Here is a 15000-nt window from a genome sequence, read left to right as displayed (position 1 = left end):
TGAAGGAGTGTCTCGGAAAAATGACGACAATGTCTAATTTCTGTGAATTTACCTCTTCACTCTTCCTCCCCGTTTATCTTGGGCAAATTAAGTAGCTTAAATTAATTCGCTGGATAGATAACAAAACGAACCTGGAGATTTCTTCCTTTGATTACATGCCTCTGATTCGAAACTGATACATACGAAACTCACATCAAGATAAATAGCTTTCACAAAATCGCATATTTGATCCCCTTGAAGTAAATCCAAAAAATCCCCATCGAGGCCCCCAAAAATCGCCTCCGAAAAACGAATGAAAAATGGATAACATAATGAACAAACCAGAGGAGATAAGTAGGGTAAAAATAAAGAAATGGGAAACATAAATCCAGGCGACTCAGCGGGGGGCGCCTGAACTCCGAGCATTTACATGTTGTTTAGACCGAGATGTCGGGTGTTGCCCGATCGCCGGCCCTCTGGTGGCGGCGCTGGAGGTGGTGGCGGCGGTGGGTGAGGCTGTTGTGGTGGTGACTGTGGGTGAGGCTCCTGTGGTGATGATGGAGGGTGGGGCTGCCGTGGCGGTGGTGATGGAGGGTGGGGCTGCCGTGGTGGTGATGAAGGGTGGGGCTGCCGTGGTGGTGACGGTGGGTGGGGCTGCCGTGGTGGTGGTGACGGTGGATGGGGCTGCCGTGGTGGTGGTGACGGTGGATGGGGCTGCCGTGGTGGTGGTGACGGTGGATGGGGCTGCCGTGGTGGTGGTGACGGTGGATGGGGCTTCCGTGGTGGTGGTGACGGTGGATGGGGCTGCCGTGGTGGTGGTGACGGTGGATGGGGCTGCCGTGGTGGTGGTGACGGTGGATGAGGCTGCCGTGGTGGTGGTGACGGTGGATGGGGCTGCCGTGGTGGTGGTGACGGTGGATGGGGCTTCCGTGGTGGTGGTGACGGTGGATGGGGCTTCCGTGGTGGTGGTGACGGTGGATGGGGCTTCCGTGGTGGTGATGACGGTGGATGGGGCTGCCGTGGTGGTGGTGACGGTGGATGGGGATGCTGTGGTGGTGGTGACGGTGGATGAGGTTGCCATGGTGATGGTGACGGTGGATGGGGCTGCCGTGGTGGTGGTGACGGTGGATTGGGCTGCCGTGGTGGTGGTGACGGTGGATGAGGCTGCCGTGGTGGTGGTGACGGTGGATGGAGCTGCCGTGGTGGTGGTGACGGTGGATGAGGCTGTCATGGTGATGGTGACGGTGGATGAGGCTTCCGTGGTGGTGGTGACGGTGGATGAGGCTGCCGTGGTGGTGGTGACGGTGGGTGGGGCTGCCGTGGTGGTGGTGACGGTGGATGAGGCTGCCGTGGTGGTGGTGACGGTGGATGGGGCTTCCGTGGTGGTGGTGACGGTGGATGTAGCTGCCGCGGTGACGGTGACGGTCGATGGGGCTGCCGTGGTGGTGGTGACGGTGGGTGGGGCTTCCGTGGTGGTGGTGACGGTGGATGGGGCTGCCGTGGTGGTGGTGACGGTGGATGGGGCTGCCGTGGTGGTGGTGACGGTGGATGGGGCTTCCGTGGTGGTGGTGACGATGGGTGGGGCTCCTGTGGTTATAATGGAGGGTGGGGCTGCCGTGGTGGTGGTGACGGTGGATGGGGCTGCCGTGGTGGTGGTGACGGTGGATGGGGCTGCCGTGGTGGTGGTGACGGTGGATGGGGCTGCCGTGGTGGTGGTGACGGTGGATGGGGCTGCCGTGGTGGTGGTGACGGTGGATGGGGCTTCCGTGGTGGTGGTGACGGTGGATGGGGCTTCCGTGGTGGTGGTGACGGTGGATGGGGCTGCCGTGGTGGTGGTGACGGTGGATGGGGCTGCCGTGGTGGTGGTGACGGTGGATGGGGCTGCCGTGGTGGTGGTGACGGTGGATGGGGCTTCCGTGGTGGTGGTGACGGTGGATGGGGCTTCCGTGGTGGTGGTGACGGTGGATGGGGCTTCCGTGGTGGTGGTGACGGTGGATGGGGCTTCCGTGGTGGTGGTGACGGTGGATGGGGCTGCCTTGGTGGTGGTGACGGTGGATGGGGCTGCCGTGGTGGTGGTGACGGTGGATGAGGCTGCCATGGTGATGGTGACGGTGGATGGGGCTGCTCTGGAGGTGGTGATGGTGGATGAGGCTGCCGTGGTGGTGGTGACGGTGGATGAGGCTGCCGTGGTGGTGGTGACGGTGGATGGGGCTTCCGTGGTGGTGGTGACGGTGGATGAGGCTGCCGTGGTGGTGGTGACGGTGGGTGGGGCTTCCGTGGTGGTGGTGACGGTGGATGAGGCTGCCGTGGTGGTGGTGACGGTGGATGGGGCTGCCGTGGTGGTGGTGACGGTGGATGAGGCTGCCGTGGTGGTGGTGACGGTGGATGGGGCTGCCGTGGTGGTGGTGACGGTGGATGTAGCTGCCGCGGTGACGGTGACGGTCGATGGGGCTGCCGTGGTGGTGGTGACGGTGGGTGGGGCTTCCGTGGTGGTGGTGACGGTGGATGAGGCTGCCGTGGTGATGGTGACGGTGGATGGGGCTTCCGTGGTGGTGGTGACGGTGGATGGGGCTGCCGTGGTGGTGGTGACGGTGGATGGGGCTGCCATGGTGATGGAGCTGCCGTGGTGGTGGTGACGGTGGATGGGGCTGCCGTGGTGGTGGTGATGGTGGATGAGGCTGCCGTGGTGGTGGTGATGGTGGATGGGGCTGCCGTGGTGGTGGTGACGGTGGATGGGGCTGCCGTGGTGGTAGTGACGGTGGATGGAGCTGCCGTGGTGACGGTGACGGTGAATGGGGCTGCCGTGGTGGTGATGACGGTGGATGGGGCTTCCGTGGTGGTGGTGACGGTGGGTGGGGCTGCCGTGGTGGTGGTGACGGTGGATGAGACTGCCGTGGTGGTGGTGACGGTGGATGGGGCTGCCGTGGTGGTGGTGACGGTGGATGGGGCTGCCGTGGTGGTGGTGACGGTGGATGAGACTGCCGTGGTGGTGGTGACGGTGGATGGAGCTGCCGTGTTGGTGGTGACGGTGGGTGGGGCTTCCGTGGTAGTGGTGACGGTGGATGGGGCTGCCGTGGTGGTGGTGAGGGTGGATGGGGCTGCCGTAGTGGTGGTGATGGTGGATGGGGCTGCCGTAGTGGTGATGAAGGGTGGGGCTGCCGTGGTGGTGATGAAGGGTGGGGCTGCCGTGGTGGTGGTGAAGGGTGGGGCTGCCGAGGTGGTGATGAAGGGTGGGGCTGCCGTGGTGGTGATAAAGGGTGGGGCTGCCGTGGTGGTGATGGAGGGTGGGGCTGCCGTGGTGGTGATAGAGGGTCGGGCTGTCGTGGTGGTGATGGAGTGTGAGGCTGTCGTGGTGGTGATGGAGGGTTGGGCTGCCGTGGTGGTGATGGAGGGTGGGGCTGTCGTGGTGGTGATGGAGGGTGGGGCTGCCGTGGTGGTGACAGTGGGTGGGGCTGTCATGGTAGTGACAGTGTGTTGGGTGATAGAGGGTGGGGCTGTCGTGGTGGTGATAGAGGGTGGGGCTGCCGTGGTGGTGATAGAGGGTGGGGCTGTCGTGATGGTGATAGAGGGTGGGGCTGCCGTGGTGGTGATAGAGGGTGGGGCTGCCGTGGTGGTGATGGAGGGTGGGGCTGTCGTGGTGGTGATGGAGGGTGGGGCTGCCGTGGTGATGATAAAGGGTGGGGCTGCCGTGGTGGTGATGGAGGGTGGGGCTGCCGTGGTGGTGATGGAGGGTCTGTCTGCTGTGGTGGTGATGGAGGGTGGGGCTGTCGTGGTGGTGATAGAGGGTGGGGCTGCCGTGGTGGTGATAGAGGGTGGGGCTGCCGTGGTGGTGATGGAGGGTGGATAGGGCTGCCGTGGTGGTGGTGACGGTGGATGGGGCTGCCGTGGTGGTGGTGACGGTGGATGGGGCTGCCGTGGTGGTGGTGACGGTGGGTGGGGCTGCCGTGGTGGTGGTGACGGTGGATGGGGCTGCCGTGGTGGTGGTGACGGTGGGTGGGGCTGCCGTGGTGGTGGTGACGGTGGATGGGGCTGCCGTGGTGGTGGTGACGGTGGATGGGGCTTCCGTGGTGGTGGTGACGGTGGATGGGGCTGCCGTGGTGGTGGTGACGGTGGATGGGGCTGCCGTGGTGGTGGTGACGGTGGGTGGGGCTGCCGTGGTGGTGGTGACGGTGGATGGGGCTTCCGTGGTGGTGGTGACGGTGGATGAGGCTTCCGTGGTGGTGGTGACGGTGGATGGGGCTGCCTTGGTGGTGGTGATGGAGGGTGGGGCTGCCGTGGTGGTGGTGACGGTGGATGAGGCTGCCATGGTGATGGTGACGGTGGATGGGGCTGCTCTGGAGGTGGTGAGGGTGGATGGGGTTGCCGTGGTGGTGGTGACGGTGGGTGAGGCTGCCGTGGTGGTGGTGACGGTGGATGAGGCTGCCGTGGTGGTGGTGACGGTGGATGGGGCTGTTGTGGTGGTGGTGACGGTGGATGAGGCTGCCGTGGTGGTAGTGATGGTGGATGGGGCTGCCGTGGTGGTGGTGACGGTGGATGAGGCTGCCGTGGTGGTGGTGACGGTGGGTGGGGCTTCCGTGGTGGTGGTGACGGTGGATGGGGCTTCCGTGGTGGTGGTGATGGTGGATGGGGCTGCCGTGGTTATGGTGACGGTGGATGGCGCTGCCGTGGTGGTGGTGACCATGGATGGGGCTTCCGTGGTGGTGGTGACGGTGGATGGGGCTTCCGTGGTGGTGGTGACGGTGGATGGAGCTGCCGTGGTGGTGGTGACGGTGGATGAGGCTGCCGTGGTGGTAGTGATGGTGGATGGAGCTGCCGTGGTGGTGGTGACGGTGGATGAGGCTGCCGTGGTGGTAGTGATGGTGGATGGGGCTGCCGTGGTGGTGGTGACGGTGGATGGGGCTGCCGTGGTGGTAATGATGGTGGATGGGGCTTCCGTGGTGGTGGTGACGGTGGATGGGGCTGCCGTGGTGGTAGTGACGGTGGATGGAGCTGCCGTGGTGACGGTGACGGTGGATGGGGCTTCCGTGGTGGTGATGACGGTGGATGGGGCTTCCGTGGTGGTGGTGACGGTGGGTGGGGCTGCCGTGGTGGTGGTGACGGTGGATGAGACTGCCGTGGTGGTGGTGACGGTGGATGGGGCTGCCGTGGTGGTGGTGACGGTGGATGGGGCTGCCGTGGTGGTGGTGACGGTGGATGAGACTGCCGTGGTGGTGGTGATGGTGGATGGGGCTGCCGTGGTGGTGGTGACGGTGGATGGGGCTGCCGTGGTGATGGTGACGGTATGGGGCTTCCGTGGTGGTGGTGACGGTGGGTGGGGCTGCCGTGGCGGTGGTGATGGAAGGTGGGGCTGCCGTGGTGGTGATTGAGGGTGGGGCTGTCGTGGTGGTGATAAAGGGTGGGGCTGCCGTGGTGGTGATGGAGGGTGGGGCTGCAGAGGTGGTGATAAAGGGTGGGGCTACCGTGGTGGTGATAAAGGGTGGGGCTGCCGTGGTGGTGATGGAGGGTGGGGCTGCCGTGGTGGTGATAGAGGGTCGGGTTGTCGTGGTAGTGATGGAGGGTGAGGCTGTCGTGGTGATGATGGAGGGTGGGGCTGTCGTGGTGATGGAGGGTGAGGCTGTCGTGGTGGTGATGGAGGGTGGGGCTGCCGTGGTGGTGATGTAGGGTGGGGCTGTCGTGGTGGTGATGGAGGGTGTGGCTGTTGTGGTGGTGATGGAGGGTGGGGCTGTCGTGGTGGTGATGGAGGGTGGGGCTGTCGTGGTGGTGATGGAGGGTGGGGCTGTCGTGGTGGTGATGGAGGGTGGGGCTGTCGTGGTGGTGATAGAGGGTGGGGCTGCCGTGGTGGTGATAGAGGGTGGGGCTGCCGTGGTGGTGATGGAGGGGGGGGCTGGCGTGGTGGTGATAGAGGGTGGGGCTGTGGTGGTGGTGATGGAGGGTGGGGCTGCCGTGGTGGTGATAGAGGGTGGGGCTGTCGTGGTGGTGATAGAGGGTGGGGCTGTCGTGGTGGTGATGGAGGGTGGGGCTGTCGTGGTGGTGATAGAGGGTGGGGCTGTCGTGGTGGTGATAGAGGGTGGGGCTGCCGTGGTGGTGATAGAGGGTGAGGCTGTCGTGGTGGTGATGGAGGGTGGGGCTGTCGTGGTGGTGATAGAGGGTGGGGCTGTCGTGGTGGTGATGGAGGGTGGGGCTGCCGTGGTGGTGATAGAGGGTGGGGCTGTCGTGGTGGTGATAGAGGGTGGGGCTGTCGTGGTGGTGATGGAGGGTGGGGCTGTCGTGGTGGTGATAGAGGGTGGGGCTGTCGTGGTGGTGATAGAGGGTGGGGCTGCCGTGGTGGTGATAGAGGGTGGGGCTGCCGTGGTGGTGATAGAGGGTGGGGCTGTCGTGATGGTGATAGAGGGTGGGGCTGCCGTGGTGGTGATAGAGGGTGGGGCTGCCGTGGTGGTGATGGAGGGTCGGGCTGTCGTGGTGATGATGGAGGGGGGGGCTGCCGTGGTGGTGATGAAGGGTGGGGCTGCCGTGGTGGTGACGATAGGTGGGGCTGCTGTGGTGATGATGGAGGGTGGGGCTGCCGTGGTGGTGATGGTAGGTGGGGCTGCCGTGGTGGTGACGGTGGGTGGGGCTGCCGTGGTGGTGATAGAGGGTGGGGCTGCCGTGGTGGTGATGGAGGGTGGGGCTGTCGTGGTGATGATGGAGGATGGGGCTGCCGTGGTGGTGATGAAGGGTGAGGCTGCCGTGGTGGTGATGGAGGGTGGGGCTGCCGTGGTGGTGATGGAGGGTCTGGCTGCCGTGGTGGTGATGGAGGGTGGGGCTGCCGTGGTGGTGATGGAGGGTGGGGCTGTCGTGGTGGTGATGGAGGGTGGGGCTGCCGTGGTGGTGATGGAGGGTGGGGCTTCCGTGGTGGTGATGGAGGGTGGGGCTGTCGTGGTGGTGATGGAGGGTAGGGCTGTCGTGGTGATAGAGGGTGGGGCTGCCGTGGTGGTGGTGACGGAGGGTGGGGCTGCCGTGGTGGTGATGAAGGGTGGGGCTGCTGTGGTGGTGACGGTGGGTGGGGCTGCTGTGGTGATGATGGAGGGTGGGGCTTCCGTGGTGGTGGTGACGGTGGGTGAGGCTGCTGTGGTGATGATGGAAGGTGGGGCTGCCGTGGTGGTGATGGAGGGTGGGGCTGCCGTGGTGGTGGTGAAGGGTGGGGCTGCCATGGTGGTGATGAAGGGTGGGGCTGTCGTGGTGGTGATGGAGGGTGGGGCTGTCGTGGTGGTGATGGAGGGTGGGGCTGCCGTGGTGGTGATGGAGGGTGCGGCTGTCGTGGTGGTGATGGAGGGTGGGGCTGCCGTGGTGGTGATAGAGGGTGGGGCTGCTGTGGTGATGATGGAAGGTGGGGCTGCCGTGGCGGTGGTGATGGAGGGTGGGGCTGCCGTGGTGGTGATGAAGGGTGGGGCTACTGTGGTGGTGACGGTGGGTGGGGCTGCTGTGGTGATGATGGAGGATGGGGCTGCCGTGGTGGTGATGAAGGGTGGGGCTGCTGTGGTGGTGATGGTGGTTGGGGCTGCTGTGGTGATGATGGAGGGTGGGGCTGCCGTGGTGGTGATAGAGGGTGGGGTTGCCGTGGTGGTGATGGAGGGTGGGGCTGCCGTGGTGGTGATGAAGGGTGGGGCTGCCGTGGTGGTGATGGAGGGTGGAGCTGTCGTGGTGGTGATAGAGGGTGGGGCTGTCGTGGTGGTGATGGAGGGTGGGGCTGTCGTGGTGGTGATAGAGGGTGGGGCTACCGTGGTGGTGATAGAGGGTGGGGTTGCCGTGGTGGTGATGGAGGGTGGGGCTGTCGTGGTGGTGATGGAGGGTGGGACTGTCGTGGTGGTGACAGTGGGTGGGGCTGTCATGGTAGTGACAGTGTGTTGGGCTGTCGTGGTGGTGGTGGCGGTGGGTGAGGCTGCTGTGGTGATGATGGAGGGTGGAGCTGCCGTGGTGGTGATGAAGGGTGGGGCTGCTGTGGCGATGACGGTGGGTGGGGCTGCTGTGGTGATGATGGAGGGTAGGGCTTCCGTGGTGGTGGTGACAGTGGGTGGGGCTGTCGTGGTGGTGGTGATGGTGGATGGGGCTGCCGTGGTGGTGACAGTGGGTGGGGCTGTCGTGGTGGTGGAGACAGTGGGTGAGGGTGCCGTGGTGGTGATGGAGGGTGGAGCTGCCTTGGTGGTGATGGAGGGTGGAGCTGCCTTGGTGGTGACAGTGGGTGGGGCCGCCGTGGTGGTGATGGAGGGTGGGGCTGTCATGGTGGTGTCATGGTGCTGTCATGGAGGCTGCCGAGGTGATGGTGACGGTGGATGGGGCTGACGTGGTAGTGACAGTGTGTGGGGCTGTCGTAGTGGTGGTGACAGTGGGTGAGGGTGCCGTGGTGGTGATGGAGGGTGGAGCTGCCTTGGTGGTGACAGTGGGTGGGGCTGCCGTGGTGGTGATGATGGTGCGTCATTAACAATACTATTATCATTCTTAGTAATATCATTATTATTATCCTAATCATTTTTTTTGCTATTATTATTGTCATTATCATATTATTATCATTGTTATCGTTATCATAATTATTATTATCGTTACTTATGTTGCTGTAATTAGCATTATCGTAATATTATCATTTTTTCATTGTCATTATTTTCCTTATTATCATCATTATCACCATTATCATCATTGATATTTTTTAAAATTATCATCATTGCTATTTGTTTTATTATCATCATTGTTATTTTTTATTATAATTATTATTATTATTATTATTATTACTATCATTATCATTGTTCTTCTTTTTATTATTATTACCATTATTACTATCATTATTAATATCATTATCATCATTATTTTAATCATCATTATCATTATCATTATTGCTATCATTATCACTATCCTTATTATTAACAATATCATTATCATCATCAATACTACCATCACAATTAGTATATGCCCATTATCCCTCTCGATAATAATCTAACTTAATTGTAATTATAATATCTTTAATCATTATAATTGTGATATGAGTCATAGCGAAAATACGACAGCTGATGGGGATACAAATGAGTAAACTACATCACAAAATAAATGCAGCAATACAACACCAAACACATCAAGAACAATATATCCAGCAACAGAAAATTATATTACGAAACAATAGCATCATTAACAGCAGTAGTAAGAACAATGGCAATTCATCATTTTGGATACGAGGATGGGGGTGAAGATAAAAAGCTTATTGATTCTTTCATTTCCTTTACAGTGTGTAGGAACTGATATATATATATATATATATATATATATATATATATATATATATATATATATATATATATATATATATATATATATATATATATATATATATCTGTGTGCGTGTGTGTGTGCGTACTGGAAGAAAATTAATCTTAAAATAGAAAAGTATCGAGGGTTAGGAAAAAAACAGACAAATATGATACTGAGGGTTATTGCAGTTTTAGAATAATACAGGTTTTTCTCAGATAAATGATTCTTTTATTGTTTAATAATATGTCGTTTGATAATATCAGAATTTCATACAGTAAGGAAAAGATACATTGTAACTTTAATCATTGGCAACCGCGGGGCTCGTAAACATTAAAATCAGCATAGAATAAGCATTAAAGTGAATTAGGAATTAGCAGATTCACAATATGTCCTGCATATCAAGAAGAGAAACACGTCCCTAATATGCTGTAGTTCATGCTGCCGTTCCAGTACATAAAGTATGTGTGAAATATATACAGTGCATTAACAAAGTACCTTTTCCTGCCTCGGTTCTTTCGAGAACATACTGAACCTAGGGAATACGACTTAAAATTTGAGTGATTATGTATAATCATTTGTACTGTTAGCAATTGCAACACGTAATCTCTGTTTCATAGTTTCTTTACTATAGGAATAGTTATATTCCATTTTAACTTTTATACGTGCATCGCTAACAAGGTATCGGAAACAAGGTGTACAATGATGAATGACACCAATGAATATATCTTTTTCTTTAGGTTATCTTTGTATTGCACAACCACAGAGGTTGAGCTTCGGCACAACAGAAGAAAGAAGAGAAAATAGGAGAAATAAGAGGAAAGAAAACGAGAGTGAGAGAATTTCTACATGCATAGCAGACTCGAGGATTTTAGAATGGAGGCACATCTGAAAACGTGCATTCCTTCACGGATTTGGCATTTCTCGACAATTCGGCATTTTAACGTGCCTCTGTGTGTCTTTTTCCAGTGTATCAAATATATTTCAAGCAATTTTGTTTAACAGCGCTGAAATCAAACTATAGATAGATGACCAAAATAATTTTTGGGGGAAACTTTGGGTAAACGACCGATTTGGAATACCTGGCTGCTTAACGAGCTTGGAAAGTGATTTGCAGGAAGATTTGCATGTCTCTTCTTTGCAATAAAAAATGTTTAATAAAAAGCAGTTAAATCAGCCTAAGATCAATAACATCCTGGAATGATAATGTCTTTGTATGGATTAACATATCCGTTATACCTGTGCAGTACAGGATCTCGGTTTAATTTCTATCAACAAAACAATAAAAAAAACTACGTTCATATCAGAATCGCGAGAAGTTAACGTATTCAGAACCGAGTTGAAATCAACAACAGGTCTAGGAATAGTCACATTTTATGACTTTTTTCAGTGCAAAGAGGATGCGTTCCATACTGAGGTAAAACTAATATAAATCACCGAATCTAAAATGGAAAATGTTAACCAGCTAGTCTATAGTCTACTTATTATCATACGGCAAAAGTGTGTTTTACAGCAGTCTTTATGTATAAAGTGAGTCTAACTATAGTGCGCTATGCATTTCAATGATCCTGAAACCAGACAACCACGGGCAGGGTCGTGATCAGCGGAAGTGACTTTCACATGCCTAGAAATTCCTCCTGGATATCAGACACCAAATAGCTGGTCTTGTGTTCCATAGTGGGGTACTAAAGATGATAAGGCTGCTGTTGGCCAAGGAAGGGGTTAAAACTTCATCAATGAGAGAGAGAGAGAGAGAGAGAGAGAGAGAGAGAGAGAGAGAGAAGAGAGAGAGAGAGAGAGAGAGAGAGAGAGAGAGAGAGAGAGATAGAGAGAGAGAGAGAGAGATGAGAGAGAGAGAGTAGAGAGAGAGAGAGAGAGAGAGAGAGAGAGAGAGAGAGAGAGACGAGAGAGAGAGAGAGAGAGAGAGAGCAAGAAAATAACAGCACTTCTAGAATGGGAAAGGGGAGGGAGGGAGGAGGGAGAGAGAGAGAGAGAGGAGAGAGAGAGAGAGAGGAGAGAGAGAGAGAGAGAGAGAGAGAGAGAGAGAGAGAGAGAGAGAGAGAGAAGCGGGAGAATAAGAGCACTTCTAGAATGGAGAAAGGGAGGGGGAGGGGACGGAGGAGAAAGGGAGGAGAGGGAGGGAGGGGAAGAGAGGGAGAGAGAAGGAGAGAGAGACAGACAGAGAGAGAGAGAAAGAGAGAGAGAGAGAAAGATGAGAGAGAGAGAGAGAGAGAGAGAGAGAGAGAGAGAGAGAGAGAGAGAGAGAGAGAGAAAGCAGGAAAATAAGAGCACTTCTAGAATTTGGGAAAGGGAGGGAGGGAGGGAGAGAGAGAGAGAGAGAGAGAGAGAGAGAGAGAGAGAGAGAGAGAGAGAGAGAGAGAGAGAGAGAGAGAGAGAGAGAGAAAGAGAGAGCGGGAAGAAAATAAGAGCACTTCTAGAATGGGAAAGGGAGAGAGAGAGAGAGAGAGAGAGAGAGAGAGAGAGAGAGAGAGAGAGAGAGAGAGAGAGAGAGAGCGAGAGAGGGGGGGGAGCGAGTGAGTGAGTGAGAGAGAGAGAGAGAGAGAGAGAGAGAGAGAGAGAGAGAGAGAGAGAGAGAGAGAGAGAGAGAGAGAGAGAGAGAGAGAGAGAGAGAGAGAGAGAGGGAGGGGGGGGCGAGTGGGAGAAGAGAAAGAGAGAGAGAGAGAGAGAGAGAGAGAGAGAGAGAGAGAGAGAGAGAGAGAGAGAGAGAGAGAGAGAGAGAGATAAATAGATAGAGAGAGAGGGGGGGAGGGGGAGTAAGGGAGACAGAGACTGTCTCTCACATTCTCTCTCTGTCTCTCTGAGAAAGAGAAAGAAACAAAGAGACAGAAAACAAAAGAGACAGTGAAAGAGACAGGCCAACAGACAGACAAACAAACAGAGAGAACAATGACCCCATCACTTACATCTCCTCTAAAGTAGTCAACACGCAGCGGACATTTTTTCCGCCGCATGCATAAGGTGTGAGAGTCCAAAGGCACATACAGCAAGAGAAAAGGAACACACCAAGGAAATCTCTTAGCTGTTTACTCTGGCCAGCTTCAGCTAATGGATGAGTGGAGTCATGAGAGTGCGGGACTGACACGCAAAGATCAAGGTGAAGGAAAGCGAAGTGAAGGGACAGCACAGTGCTATAAAGTGAGGTAGAGGAATATCGACATACTGGGAGTGAGAATCGAGAGAGAAGGAGAGTTTAAAATGAGGATTGGGTGAGGGGATGAGATGGGCTGTGAACCTGTGAGGAAAATACAAACAGGAAAGGAAAAGAAGCTTTAAAATATATAAATCACAAGATAGATACAAAAAAAATAAAAAATAAAAAATAAATAAAATTGCAGAACCTAATAACCTAATGACGAGAGACAAGTTAAAATCAAAATCATAAAAGTTCTTTAAAACATTCATGAGAGAAGAACCCCTTAATATAACGGTCGTATAGAGAACAAACATTTTCGAAAAATACCTGGAGGCCCCGGCGCGCGTTGCAGTCTGGCGAAGAATAAGATGCTCGAATTTACGAGATAAGATAATCCATTATGTCCGTAATAACTTCCACGGTGAAATTAGCCCTCCTTATTGCTAATGGCATAACAGTTTTGTAGTTACATATATTAGGGAGTATAATAAACTTTCTTAATATCTCCCGTGTTCTGGCGGACAACAAAAACACATCTATGATGATGGACGCGAAGGTAAATGTCGATATTCCATCATCTTGGACAAACACCTGAAATCTTTGTTTACTTTTTTGCTTTGTTTTCGTTATTTACAAACCTTTATTTATAAATCTAGTATTCCTCCCTCTACCTTTCTTCCATGTATTTATCTATCAATTTATCATTCGTCGATCTTCAAAAAAACGAACACGAAGACAATGAAAGGATAATAATGATAATAGAACATATATAAATAAATGGATATCATCAAAGCAAGTTTACTGAACAGACACCGACGAGAGAAAACACTGTGTTACACGTAGAAATTCCAGATGTTAAAGGACTGAGGAATTTTTTGAGGATGATGAGAGCATAAGATGATGTTGATGTTGATAGTGGTAACATTTATGATAATTACAACAACTACAACGACTGCTATTTATACTACTACTAGTAATGATTTGTATAATAGTGATTTATGATAATAATAGTAAAAATGAGAGTAATGATGATAATGATAATACAAATGATAACAATAATGATAATAATGAGGATGAGGATAATGATAATACAAATAATGATAAGAATAATGATAATACAAATGATGATAATGATAATGACAGTTAAATAATGATAATAACAGATCTAATGATGATAATATTGATAATACTGATAATGTTCATAATAATAATAATGATGATGATGGTAATAATCATAATAATAGAAATAATAATAATAATGATGGTAATAATCATAATAGAAATAATATTGAGAACACGCAGTATAATGATAATAATAGCTATAATGATGATAATAATAGTAATATAATATTAACGATAAAAGAGGTAGTATTAGTAGTAACAATAATGATAATAGTAATGATGATAATGATAATAGTTAAGATGACAATAATGGTGATAATGATTTGGATGATTTTAATAACAACACTAATAATAGCAACAATGATAGTGATATTAATGATAATGATAATATAATTTACATTAATGAAAATACTTATGTTGGTAATGATGATAATAATAATGATGATAACAAAATAATGATAATAATGATAAGGATGATAACAATAATAATAATGATAATGATAAAAATGATTGTTATGGTAATGATAAAAATAATAAGGATAATAATCGTAATGATGCAAATAATAACAATAATGATAATAATGATAATGATAATAACAATAATAATGATAATGATAATATATAATAATGAAAATGATAATGCTAACGATGATAGTAATGATAATGGTAATGATAATGATAATAATAATGATAATGATAATAAGAATGATTATGATAATAACAACAATAATAAAAAAACAATACAAATGAAAACAGTAATGATAACAATAATGATGATCATGATAATGATCGCTATCGGTATTAATGATAATGATGATAACAAAAACAATAATAATAACAATGATGATGATGATAATGATGATGATAATGATAATAATAAAACGATGATGATAACAATAATAACGATGATAATAATAATAACAATGGTGATAATGATAACAATAATAATGATGATAATAACAGTAGTAAAAATAATTATTATCACGATCATATCAACAACAATAAAAAACAATGATAATATTAATAAAAAATAACAATAATAATGATAATAACTACAACAACAATAATAACTAGAAGCCCTCAGATAGCGCATACCTCCGCCAGAGCAAAGGGGTGCAATAAGAATAATCACTCTTTAAAATCTCCTTTTTCTAAAGTACGCTGGTGACGTCCGTGCACACTATCTCGCAATGCTAATGAACCCTCAAAAAAATTCTGGATCCGGAGTAGGATAAGGATCCAGAATTTAATAACATCTAAGTTGGACTGACATAAATTTGGGAAACATTTCATGTCTCTTTGTGACTTTTTGAGTTATCCTGCTAACAATCATGGATCACCACCGAAATATAATGGCATCTAAATTGGGCCAAGACACACCTCTGGTCAAAATAAATAAATAAATAAATAAAATAGATAAATAAGTAAAAAAAAATCAATAAAATAAAAAAATAAAAATAATAATAAAAATCGGT

General features: G+C 51.1%; 2 protein-coding genes across 2 annotated transcripts in view; both read right to left on the bottom strand.

The window, feature by feature from the left end:
* Window positions 1-3438, bottom strand: part of LOC138862165 (uncharacterized) — a 4467-nt gene extending 1029 nt beyond the window's left edge. Inside the window, exon 1 of the mRNA XM_070123342.1 lies at window positions 2917-3438. Coding sequence (XP_069979443.1) covers window positions 2917-3438 — 522 coding nt within the window. The remainder of the gene's footprint in view (window positions 1-2916) is intronic.
* Window positions 3439-7408: 3970 nt separating this feature from the next.
* Window positions 7409-8237, bottom strand: LOC138862164 (mucin-7-like). Its single transcript, XM_070123341.1, has 2 exons — window positions 7764-8237; window positions 7409-7462 (listed from the first exon to the last, which is right to left on the bottom strand). The coding sequence occupies exons 1-2, from the start codon at window positions 8235-8237 to the stop codon at window positions 7409-7411; spliced, it is 528 nt and encodes a 175-aa protein (XP_069979442.1).
* Between the last annotated feature and the right edge of the window lie 6763 nt (window positions 8238-15000).

The sequence above is a fragment of the Penaeus vannamei genome, chromosome 7, assembly GCF_042767895.1.
Source record: "Penaeus vannamei isolate JL-2024 chromosome 7, ASM4276789v1, whole genome shotgun sequence".
In the NCBI taxonomy this organism is placed as follows: Eukaryota; Metazoa; Arthropoda; class Malacostraca; order Decapoda; family Penaeidae; genus Penaeus; species Penaeus vannamei.
Note: the sequence above shows the minus strand (reverse complement) of the source record. Positions and strands in the feature narration are given on the sequence as shown.